We start from the raw sequence: 12,449 nt of genomic DNA on the forward strand, positions 1-12,449 counted from the left end.
ATGCATTTAATTTATTTTTGGGCTATATGTATCAAAGTTGACGTCGCTTACACAATGATGAAATATCATACATCTCACAAGTTATTTGTGCAAAAACGATATGTAACCAAATTTAAGTTCATGTTGGCTAGAAGAGGGCTACTCAAAGCCAGGTTATACCCGGTCTATAGTTAACCTAGATGGTGAAATGATGGCTATTGCTTGCAGGGGTGGATTGAAACAACCCAACATAGGCTCATCTGAAACTGGAATCTGTAATATTTTTTGTTAAAAATTGACAAAAATCAGTACATTAACTCTTTCCCTGCCGAGGAGAAAATGCTTCCCTGCCAATGACGAGTATTTCCAGCAATCTGTAATACCGCTACTATCCACCAGTAGCAACTTGGAAGTATCTCCTGGGGAAACAGCTGAATTTCCATGTATGTTTTGAGGATCGCATTAAGTTTGATCTCTATAAAAAGTCCTTCACAAAAATGCAATTATCTAAGCTTTTTGCTCAAAATTTGGTGTTTTTGAAGAAACTTAAAAGAGAACTAATGAAGGTAGGATGAAACTTTTTTTTAAAGCAGAGGATCTGTTTTTTTATTTGATATATTGTATGCTTATATATTTAAAGAAAAACATTTTCTGGAAGACATTAAACTTTTGTGAAAATCATGAAAAATGTTGGCGCTGGCTGGAATAAAAAAGAAAACGCTGGCAGGGAAGGGGTTAAAAGTCTCCTTACCTCATCCCAATTCGTAATGGTAGGTTTATAACAATGGCTTATAATTTGAGCTACAGAATCAAGTCTGATTTTGTGGGAAAATTCATTTGACTTCCCTCGTAAAGTGCATACTGTAAAGTGACCTGCAATTTTATGTTTTAAACAGAGATGGCGATATAGAGGCAAAAGCTGCAGTCTAAAAAAATCCTTAAATGTGTAAGTTTAAATAATTTGAATTATTTCATCATTTCAACTTTTAACTGGTAAGAATTTGCTATAAATTATAAAAAATAAACCTGTAATAACTTAAACCCATTAAACTTTTTTCCATTTATACCAACTACTATCTAGTCAAAATGACTTGTTTAAGTTGTTTAACTTGACTTAAAACCCAGGTGGATGGGTTTACCTCACAAAACAATCTGGCATTATTTTAGAATACCCATTTATAGGTTGGCTTACCCAAAAAGTGTAAACACAGCCTATTTTAGCAATATATGTGATATGGGGTGCTTTTGTTGCAGACTTCAATATGCAAAAGTATAAACGTATCTTGTGTGTATGTTTGTCATAAGTGATACTGTGAAAGCTCCAAGTTTGGTGTTTCATATTCAAATTAGACTTGCTTAAGACACAGCAATCAAAAGAGCTGTCAAACGCGACAATTTCACAGTGCGAAGCGCCATTTCATCGACTTCAAACTTCATCAGTCATTCAAATTAGTCACCAGGTTGACGGCTCCAACAGCGTATTTGTGTGCGGTGTATTAATTGCTATACTGTCTGTTCTGTCTGTACCGTGAAGTGAACCGATGTGTATCAGAATAGCAATCTAGACACCTGACTGCCGCACAGATCCTTGTGTTTGCTCAGAGAAATCAGATGTTCACTCTGCTCGGCGAAAGTAGAAAAATTGTCTTAGATGAAAACAAGCCTGGCTGCACTCTTTTTGTCTAAGAGTAAAGGCGCTCTGCAAACTATTGATCCAACCACTTGAATATAGAGAGCATCCTACATTTCCCTTCAGAGGCCTGCTGCAACTTTATGGGTGGGATAATGAATTTCAGTTCAGAGGATTGGTTAACAGATCTGCTTGACATTTATTTCCCTTATTGATCATTTGTGAGTAAAAGGGGAATCATCGTTTTAATAGGCTGATAATGCTGCTGGCTTTCATAATACGTCAATTATGCTTGGTGCATGTTTGTTTTTAAGCACACCACAACCAGCATTACTTCATTTCTTTTCTACTGCCAGCTGCTTTGACAGCCAACTGAGTGGCCGGTGTTGCGTTCATTTCAGTAAAAAAAGGCCTATTTTAAATGTCGTTGGGGGATTTCTGCCACTGTGGCTTGGCTCTGTATTGGGTTAATTCTTTCCTGGGCCAAGTTTGTGCATCATTCTCAAGAGTGCAATAGCATTACAGTAGACTGCCTCCACTTATAGAAAACTCTTTGGATAAGGTAGGGTAAACAATTGCGAAATCACTAAAGATGCAAACATTGCAAATGGTGAAAGTCAGAATTCAAAATGTAAAAATGAACTGAACCACATATTAGGGAACCACATTTAAAATTTGTCTTCCATGCACTTTAAGGACTTTGCTGAATAATTTATGTTACCCTCAGTACTGATCTCATGGAAAGTTGTGTTATAGTCACACAAAATGTGATTAATTCATTCGTGTCCATGGCATGAAATTTAGCTTTTTATCGTGCCTTGAGCATGAATGTATTTTCCGTGTGTGTTGCACAACTTTCTTTTTTGTTTTATTTTATGTATTGTTTTATCATAGTTTTTTCCTATTTTCTTACCATTGTCGCTTGGGGTTGGGGTTAGAATCACTTTCTGTTACATTTTTAGGTGTCCTAACCCAAACCCCAACTCTAACCCCAACTCCAGGCCAGAATAGTTTTAAAAGTGGAAGAAAAACATACATAAAAGTACATCCGAACCCAAACCCCAAATCTTACCCCAAGCGACAATGATTTAAAAAGGAGAAAACAATACATAATATGACACGAAAAAGAAAGTTGTGCCACGAACACCTGAAACTATTTATAGAAATTCAGGCGAGTGTCACGAAAAAGACATTCGTGCTCAAGACACGAAAAAAAGCTGAATTTCGTGCCATGGACACAAATAAATTAATCAAATTTTGCGTGACTATAACACGACCAGCCTGATCTCACGAATTTCCGTGGGATAGTCACAGAATTTTTTGCTAATTTTTCCGCGGCATTCTCACGGATCTCCGCATTTTTCCGTGGCCCTTCTACGGACTGTCTTTTTCCGTGGCATTCTCACGGATTGGTTACTTAACCGTTTTGTCCTATTTTCTTACCATTTTCGCTTCGGTTTAGGGTTAGATTTACATGAAATGACATCCCTACCCAAACCCAACTCTAACCCCAACACCTGGTGACAATTGTTTAAAGTTTAGAAAATATAAAAGAATAAATCAGAAAAAATAGTATAACCCAATAGTTAAAGTGACATACTAACGCAAACACCAAATCTAACCCTAAACCGAAGCGAAAATGGTTTGAAAATAGGAAAAAGCAGTGGAGTAACCAATCCATGAGAATGCCACGAAAAAAGACAGTCCATAGCAGGGCCACGGAAAAATGCGGAGATCCATGAGAATGCCCTGAAAAAATTAGCAAAAAATTCCGGGACTATCCCACGGAACTTTGTGAAATCAGGTTGCACACGACTTTCCGTGAGATCATGTTGGTTTCGTTTAATGTATTCTGCAAACAATCCGGTATTTAAGAAAAACCTGAGGTAGGGCTGGGCGATATATCGGGTGGGATTGTCATGCGCATCTCATCAGTAAAGCCGGTTCGGTGATTAGAAGTAAATCGCCATCACCTGCTTTCAAATAGAGCATCATTTACTACACAGAGCCATAGTTCACTGACAAACTACCCTTACAAAATTAACCATGTTTTTACTAGGGTTAAAACCAAAAACTATGGTTAAACTATGGTTAGTGTAGTAAACCCATGGTTTGCTAATAGTAATCAATACACCACAAAAAACATGGTTAATTTTCGTAAGGGTCAAATCGCATTCATTAATGAACGCAATATTGCCTAAATTGTCAGTGAACTACGGAACTAAGACATTAAACTGAGGTCCTGACTCTCTGTGGTCATTAGCAATCCCAGGATGTCCTTTGGAAAAGTGTATGGGTGTACTACTGAATCCTGGCCAAATTTACCCATTATCCTACTAATCATCCCCATATATACTGATTGGCTATATCACTGTCTCCTCTCCACCAATAAGCCGGTGTGTGGTGGGCGTTCTGACGCAGTATGGCTGTCGTCGCATCATCCAAATGGATACTGCACATTGGTGGTGGTTGAGAAGAATTCCTCTTTCCATATGTTAAGCTCTTTGAATGCTGCAGAAAAGTGCTATATAAATGTAACGAATTATGTTAAAAAAATAACCATAGTCAAGACAAGGTTACTTAGAAATTGTGCACAACCATACGTATGAGTTATGCAAGCAACCCTCAGTTCTTCGACCTCACCATCCTTCTATTAATGTCTTTCATTTAAGTAACAATGTCATTTACTGTGAAGATGTCTGGCCTGCGGTCTGCATCTGTCATGTGAGTTGAGCCTTATAGATTCGAACACAAGAGACCATAAATCAGAAACAGTGGCTCTCGAGCTGTGAGGCATTCATCCTGTTACAGCAAGTCCACGGCTACTGTGTCTCTGCTGTGCGAGTCTTCTTTTTCTGCCACCGGGGGACGTCTCATTAATCTTTCCCACCTCTCCCTAATCCTGATGTTTTCTTCTTTTCGTAATTTGTCTTATCGGTCACATTGACTCTGCTGTTTGTGTTAGAGACTTTGACTCTTGGCTGTTTGCTTAAGGGTGCCGAATTGGCATGGTTAAAGCTGGCCCTCTCTGTCATGGGATAAGGGAAACTTATCACAATGGGAGGATGAGCTACCTGCCAACTTTCTCTCCTAGTGTTAATTTGTTGGGATGGATCATGTTGATGTGTATTGACAGGGAGGCTGCTGGAATATTAGGGTATGTCCGGTAATGATGTAGCTTGTCGCTCTTGTAAGTGGAGATGATGTTAGCATCCCATGTTCATAAACCGTAATGCTTTCCAAACATCCCCAGACTGCATTGTTTGACACCCAGGGCTGTTTTCAAACTTTTTGGATTAGGTTTTCCTCAGTTTTAGCTTTCTCATAAATCGAGTGATTCACTGTGCTTACTGTGAACAGTGAGTCTCTATTAGTTTAGCTATTACGTAAAGTGTTGGTTTTGTAATAAAAAAATGTTTTGCATGCAGAACAACTGGGTCACTGACAAAAAGGGTGCAGATTGATAAGAAAAAGACCATTTTAGAGAAAAACTTCAAAATGCAATATGTGGTTTCATATGGTTTTGAAAACCTTTCATGCTATTTTCAACAAAAGCCTCGTCAATGGGAGCAGCCAAGGATATACTTTTTTTTCAAAGTGAACTTTTTAAAGCTTTCCACTTTTTAAAACATCTACTTTAGTATAATGAAACACTTTTGATTTGATCAGAATAGCACTTTTCAACATGCTGTGAATGGAGAAAAGAATGGTGTAGCATAATATCTGTCAGCAGGTGTAACAGCCTGTGCTAACCGGACAAACTTTGACCATCTGGCCGTACAGCTCTGACATTTTATGTGTCATTCAAAAGTTTTTGAATATTTAAGTCATTCCCCGCAAGCTATTTTTTGAAAAGTTGCCTGGCAGCATTTTTGTGATTTTCACAAAAGTTTCACAAAACGCCTTCCAGTAAAATTTTCTTCTAAAAATATATAAACATACAAATATATCAAATGAAAGAACAGACCCCCTGCTTTCAAACAAACAATAAACAAACAAACAAATGAAAAAAAAAACTTTCATCCTATCTATATTTTTTCTCTGCTTATACACTGCAAAAAAATGTTTTCAAGAAAGAAAATTCTTAGTATTTTTATCTTGTTTTCAGTAAAAAAATAAAATAAAAAATACTAAAAAAATATGTTTTCTTGATTAGCAAAATGACCCAAGAAAAATAAGTCTACTTTTTAGACCAAAAATATAAAATTTAAGTGATTATGTGCAAACAAATCTGCCAAAGGGGTAAGCAAATTTTTCTTGAATTTTTCGTGAATTTAGTGTTTAAGAAAAATAGTTTTTCGCCCCAAATACCTTAAATTTTATCTTTTTGGTCGAAAAACAAAGACTTATTTTCTTGGGTTGTTTTTATCATAAAGAAAAAGCATCTTAATTCAAGAATTGTTTTATATTTTTACTGAAAACAAGACAAAAATACTAAGAATTTTTTTCTTGAAAATCATTTTTTGCAGTGCAAACTCTTAAATATAGGTATTTTCTTTAAAAAAAAAATAGTTTAGATTCAGAACGATTATCAAAACATACACAGAGTTTAAAATAAGTAAATAAAATTTTTGCTTTAGTTTTTTTATAAATTGGGTAAGTGGATATCTAGTGGATAATCGCGGTATTGCAGGTTAACATAAAAATTCATCAAGAACAGGTTTTTATGCAAATGTTTTCTCTTAATTGACGAAATAACTCGTCAATGGCAGGGACAGAGTTTAAAAAAAACTAATTGAGGCGGTTTCCTGGACACGGCTTATTTTAGTCCCAGAGTAAAATGTATGTTTGAGCTGCTATACACTCTAAAAACAAACGGTTCTAAATAGCACCAAAAGTGGTTCTTTGGTCGTAATCATAGAAGAACCATTTTTAGTGCCATATAGCATGGTGAAGCACCTGTAAAGCACCTGTGTAGAACCATTTAGGGGCCATATAGCACCATATATGGTTCTACATAGCACTATATGGTTCTACACGGGTGCTTCACTGGTGCTTAATGGCACTAAAAATGGTTCTTCTATTATTACGACCAAAGAACCACTTTTGGTGCTATTTAGAACCGTTTGTTTTTAGAGTGTAATATTTTAATCAGTGCCATTGTTTTCTCTCAAGATGCACACCAGTATTGTGTTTTGTAAGTTATGTTTGTAAAAACTACTTAAATGACATAATTTAACCCTGTCCGGGAAACCTCCCCATTGTCTGTATACAATCATTTTTTCGTTATTCATTTAAAAACACAGAAAATCTTAATATGCACTAATCTGTTACAGATCTGGAAAACTTCAAAACACAGACCCGAAGTGCTGTCAATGTGAGGGAAGGTCAGGGTGTCGTTTTATTGTGTGGCACACCATTGCACTCTGGAGGTAAGTGTGTGATGTTATATTGAATGTATTGCGTTACATTGAATAACATTGGAATTTTTGCTTTTATCATCTAAATATTTGTTAAACTAAAGTTTTGTGCTACTTTTTGGTTTTATGCGTCATGGAAGTACTGTATGTTGAGGCCTGTTCACATTTGGGTGTTGTTTCACATGCTGGAACCAGAAGTGGTGTCAATGCATCTTTGGGCTTCCAGCCTATTGTTAGCCATTGGTTTGAGCTCAAAACCACGGCTGTAATTCAAGCAGCCGTAATTGGACAGAAGTCATTAGACGGCGCGTACAAACAGGAGCGATGCAGTGAGAGACATCAATATCAATTAGAGGTCACAACAATTACTGCGACAAATGAGATGTCTGAAATTAGATGTGAATTTGTTTCATAGGCCGGCAATTATAGTTTGCAGAGACAAGTCTGTAATTAAGCTTTTGTTTAATTAGAAAACCCAGAAGAGGAGCGTTTTGTAGAAGAAGACACATTTGGAGATATTTTTGTAAATATCCTTGCTCTTCTACGCTTTATAATGGTAGAAAATAGGGATCAGGGAACAACTTCTAACTTTGAAGCCCAAAAATGTACATTCATCCACCACAGAAGTAATCCACATGGCTCCAAGGGGTTAATAAAGGTATTTTAATGTAATCGATAGGATTTTGTACGAAAAAATATCCAAATTTTAAACTTTATAAACTATAATCACGCGATTAAAGAAGTTGTTCCCTGATCCTTGTTTTTTTCTACCTGCTTGGAAGAGCAAGGACATTTACTAAAATAACTCCAAATGTGTTTGTCTAAAAGATAATGGACATATGTATCTCAGATTGCTTGAGAGTGAGTAATGGGCGTTTCACACGGTTTGCGGCAGCCGCGAGTGTCTAGTTAATTTTCAATAGGAGACGTACAGAAAGCGACAAAAACAGGGGCGCTTACAGGATGGAGCGGAGTTGATTTGCATGCCTTCCTTGTGCACCCAAAATTCTGCCTCTTCCACGGCTCTTCACGGCAGGCACAAATCACTTCCACTACATGAGAGAAGATGTACCTGTAGCCGTGCGACGAATCCGCCGCTTGCCGCGTACCGTGTGGATTGCCCATAAATCATGGGGTAATTTTGATATTTGGATGGAGTATCCCTTTAATTCAGCAGCAATTGAAAACTTACTACAATTGGGTAACTCTATGGTTACAAAGACAGACATAAAGAATTCAAAAGTGCCTTAAAAGGTAGAAATGTAATCAATTTGTTGTGTGCAAACACGTTTCTAAATCACTGATGGTCATTATATTCAGTGTAAGCATGTTGGTTAGGTATAGATCAAACTCATTACCTATGGATTGCGGATCTAGCTTTTGTTTGTTTGGCTTCAATTTGTGTTCTCATTTCAATCACTTTCTTTTCAATCAGACCTGAATCTAGAGGCAAATGGAAAAAGCAGCTGAAATTGAATGCTCAACCAAGTTAGTAGCAAATATGTTTTTTAGAAGAGTAAGCAATCGATTGTGTATCATTGTGAATGCAAAGGAGAACGCTACGCTTTGCACATTTTAAACTGATTTAAAGTTTAAAGAAGAGTTAAAGCTGCACATTAAGTTTCACAACGTAGTTGCACTTTATCCATTTAAATTTTGAACTCAAACACAAATTTGTTATTATTACCAACCTGTTTTACTGGGAAAGCTGTAAACTGGTAATATTTGAAACATCTAACTAACCATTGTTTCTTGAATATGATCTTTGTTGTAAAATAGTACACTCTAAAACAAAATAGTGCTAAATAGCACTAAAAGCTCATAATTACAGGGGAACCATTTTTACTGCTACAGTATAGACGGTTTCAGCAGTAACAACATAAACAAGCGGCTGTCACGGTCCGCACGTAACTTCCGGTAAACTCTGCTAATAATAAATAACAACAAAGTACTTTAAACGTAGTTTATTTATATAACAAGCAAAAAAACAACAACACATAGATTACCTAGGAAACCAAAACATTTGTTATTTTCGACGAGGCATTTGTTCAAGAGATCAGTTTAGCAACTAGTCAGACCATTTAAAAAAACGAAACCGGAAGTAAAGTTCGGATCCAGACATGTATCACGTGCGTCCGATGAAACCGTCTATATAGCACCTGTAAAGCACCTATGAAGAACCATCCAGGGGTGATATAGCACCACTCTAGCACCAGATATGGTTCTACACGCTAAAACCAAACGGTGCTAAATAGCACTAAAAGTGTTTTTTTGCCCATAATCATAGAGGAACCATTTTTAGTGCTATATAGCACAGATGAAGCACCTATGAAGAACCATATGGGAGCCATATAGCACCACTCTAGCACCAGATATGGTTCTACACGATAAAACCAAACGGTGCTAAATAGCACTAAAAGTGGTTCTTTGCTCATAATCATAGAGGAACCATTTTTAGTGCTATATAGCACCGATGAAGCACCTATTAAGAACCATATGGGGGCCATATAGCACCACTCTAGCACCAGATATGGTTCTACACGATAAAACCAAATGGTGCTAAATAGCACTAAAAGTGGTTCTTTGCTCATAATCATAGAGGAACCATTTTTAGTGCTATATAGCACCGATGAAGCACCTATGAAGAACCATACGGGGGCCATATAGCACCACTCTAGCACCAGATATGGTTCTACACGATAAAACCAATCGGAGCTAAATAGCACTAAAAGTGGTTCTTTGCTCATAATTATAGAGGAACAATTTTTAGTGCTATATAGCACCGATGAAGCGCCTATGAAGAACCATACGGGGGCCATATAGCACCACTCTAGCACCAGATATGGTTCTACACGCTAAAACCAAACGGTGCTAAATAGCACTAAAAGTGGTTCTTTGCTCATAATCATAGAGGAACCATTTTTAGTGCTATATAGCACAGATGAAGCACCTATGAAGAACCATATAGGGGCCATATAGCACCACTCTAGCACCAGATATGGTTCTACACGATAAAACCAAACGGTGCTAAATAGCACTAAAAGTGGTTCTTTGCTCATAATCATAGAGGAACCATTTTTAGTGCTATATAGCACAGATGAAGCACCTATGAAGAACCATATAGGGGCCATATAGCACCACTCTAGCACCAGATATGGTTCTACACGATAAAACCAAACGGTGCTAAATAGCACTAAAAGTGGTTCTTTGCTCATAATCATAGAGGAACCATTTTTAGTGCTATATAGCACAGATGAAGCACCTATGAAGAACCATATAGGGGCCATATAGCACCACTCTAGCACCAGATATGGTTCTACACGATAAAACCAAACGGTGCTAAATAGCACTAAAAGTGGTTCTTTGCTCATAATCATAGAGGAACAATTTTTAGTGCTATATAGCACCGATGAAGCACCTATGAAGAACCATACGGGGGCCATATAGCACCACTAGCACCAGATATGGTTCTACACGATAAAACCAAATGGTGCTAAATAGCACTAAAAGTGGTTCTTTGCTCATAATCATAGAGGAACCATTTTTAGTGCTATATAGCACAGATGAAGCACCTATGAAGAACCATATAGGGGCCATATAGCACCACTCTAGCACCAGATATGGTTCTACACGATAAAACCAAACGGTGCTAAATAGCACTAAAAGTGGTTCTTTGCTCATAATCATAGAGGAACCATTTTTAGTGCTATATAGCACAGATGAAGCACCTATGAAGAACCATATAGGGGCCATATAGCACCACTCTAGCACCAGATATGGTTCTACACGATAAAACCAAACGGTGCTAAATAGCACTAAAAGTGGTTCTTTGCTCATAATCATAGAGGAACAATTTTTAGTGCTATATAGCACCGATGAAGCACCTATGAAGAACCATACGGGGGCCATATAGCACCACTAGCACCAGATATGGTTCTTCACGATAAAACCAAATGGTGCTAAATAGCACTAAAAGTGGTCTTTGCTCATAATCATAGAGGAACCATTTTTAGTGCTATATAGCACTGATGAAGCACCTATGAAGAACCATACGGGGGCCATATAGCACCACTCTAGCACCAGATATGGTTCTACACGATAAAACCAAATGGTGCTAAATAGCACTAAAATTGGTTCTTTGCTCATAATCATAGAGAAACCATTTTTAGTGCTATATAGCACAGATGAAGCACCTATGAAGAACCATACAGGGGCCATATAGCACCACTCTAGCACCAGATATGGTTCTACACGATAAAACCAAACGGTGCTAAATAGCACTAAAAGTGGTTCTTTGCTCATAATCATAGAGGAACAATTTTTAGTGCTATATAGCACCGATGAAGCACCTATGAAGAACCATACGGGGGCCATATAGCACCACTAGCACCAGATATGGTTCTACACGATAAAACCAAATGGTGCTAAATAGCACTAAAAGTGGTCTTTGCTCATAATCATAGAGGAACCATTTTTAGTGCTATATAGCACTGATGAAGCACCTATGAAGAACCATACGGGGGCCATATAGCACCACTCTAGCACCAGATATGGTTCTACACGATAAAACCAAATGGTGCTAAATAGCACTAAAATTGGTTCTTTGCTCATAATCATAGAGAAACCATTTTTAGTGCTATATAGCACAGATGAAGCACCTATGAAGAACCATACAGGGGCCATATAGCACCACTATAGCACCATATGTTTCTACATAGCACTATATGGTTCCACATAGGCGCTACACTGGTGCCATATAGCACTTAAAATGGTTCCCCTATGTTTACAAGCCAGTGAACCACTTTTAGTGCTATTTAGCACCATTTGTTTTTTAGGAGTGTACGAGATCAAAGTTTTCGAAAAGCAAGTTTTTTTGCTCGACATTTACAGTTTGGCATCAAAATGTCATGATATCAAACTACAAGCAATAACGTAGTTGTCTGTTTAGATTGGTGAATTCAAGCACATATTGGTTATTATTACCAACCTGTTTTATCATTATGAAGGAAGCGATATTTTTTACTATATTTTAATATTTGAGGCATCCAAGCAAACTTTTCCCAAGGCAATTGTGAATGTGCTCTTTCGTAAAATAGGAAGTAGATGTTCAACTGTTTAAAATTGAGGTTTGTGCTGGAATACATGATATCAGACTAACCATGATCTAGCTGTGTTCAGATTGCTGAACTCAAAAACATTGCTTATTATTACCAACCTGTTTTGTCATTATGAAGAAAGGTACAGTTTATTGTTCTACACTGGTAATATTCAAATCATCCGATCCGTGTTATTTTCCGAGGGGAATGCTGAATAAGCTCAATGTAAGAAAATAGAAAGTAGGTGATAATGCTTTTAAAAAAGCAATATTTCTTTGTTCCACATTACAGATCTTCCATATTGTAATCTCAAACTACCCATAATCTTCTTGTCCATTATTTCTATTACACCACTGGTTTATTTACTGGTACTCGGCTCACTTT

The 12,449-nt window shown here is 37.2% G+C and overlaps 1 protein-coding gene across 1 annotated transcript in view; it reads left to right on the forward strand.

Moving 5' to 3' along the window:
• Positions 1–12,449, forward strand: part of cntn3b (contactin 3b) — an 80,069-nt gene that overhangs the window by 29,740 nt on the left and 37,880 nt on the right. The window contains exon 5 of the mRNA XM_065279785.2: positions 6,886–6,981. Within this exon, the coding sequence (XP_065135857.2) occupies positions 6,886–6,981 (96 nt within the window). The remainder of the gene's footprint in view (positions 1–6,885; positions 6,982–12,449) is intronic.

The sequence above is a fragment of the Paramisgurnus dabryanus genome, chromosome 7 (assembly GCF_030506205.2).
Source record: "Paramisgurnus dabryanus chromosome 7, PD_genome_1.1, whole genome shotgun sequence".
Lineage (NCBI taxonomy): Eukaryota > Metazoa > Chordata > Actinopteri > Cypriniformes > Cobitidae > Paramisgurnus > Paramisgurnus dabryanus.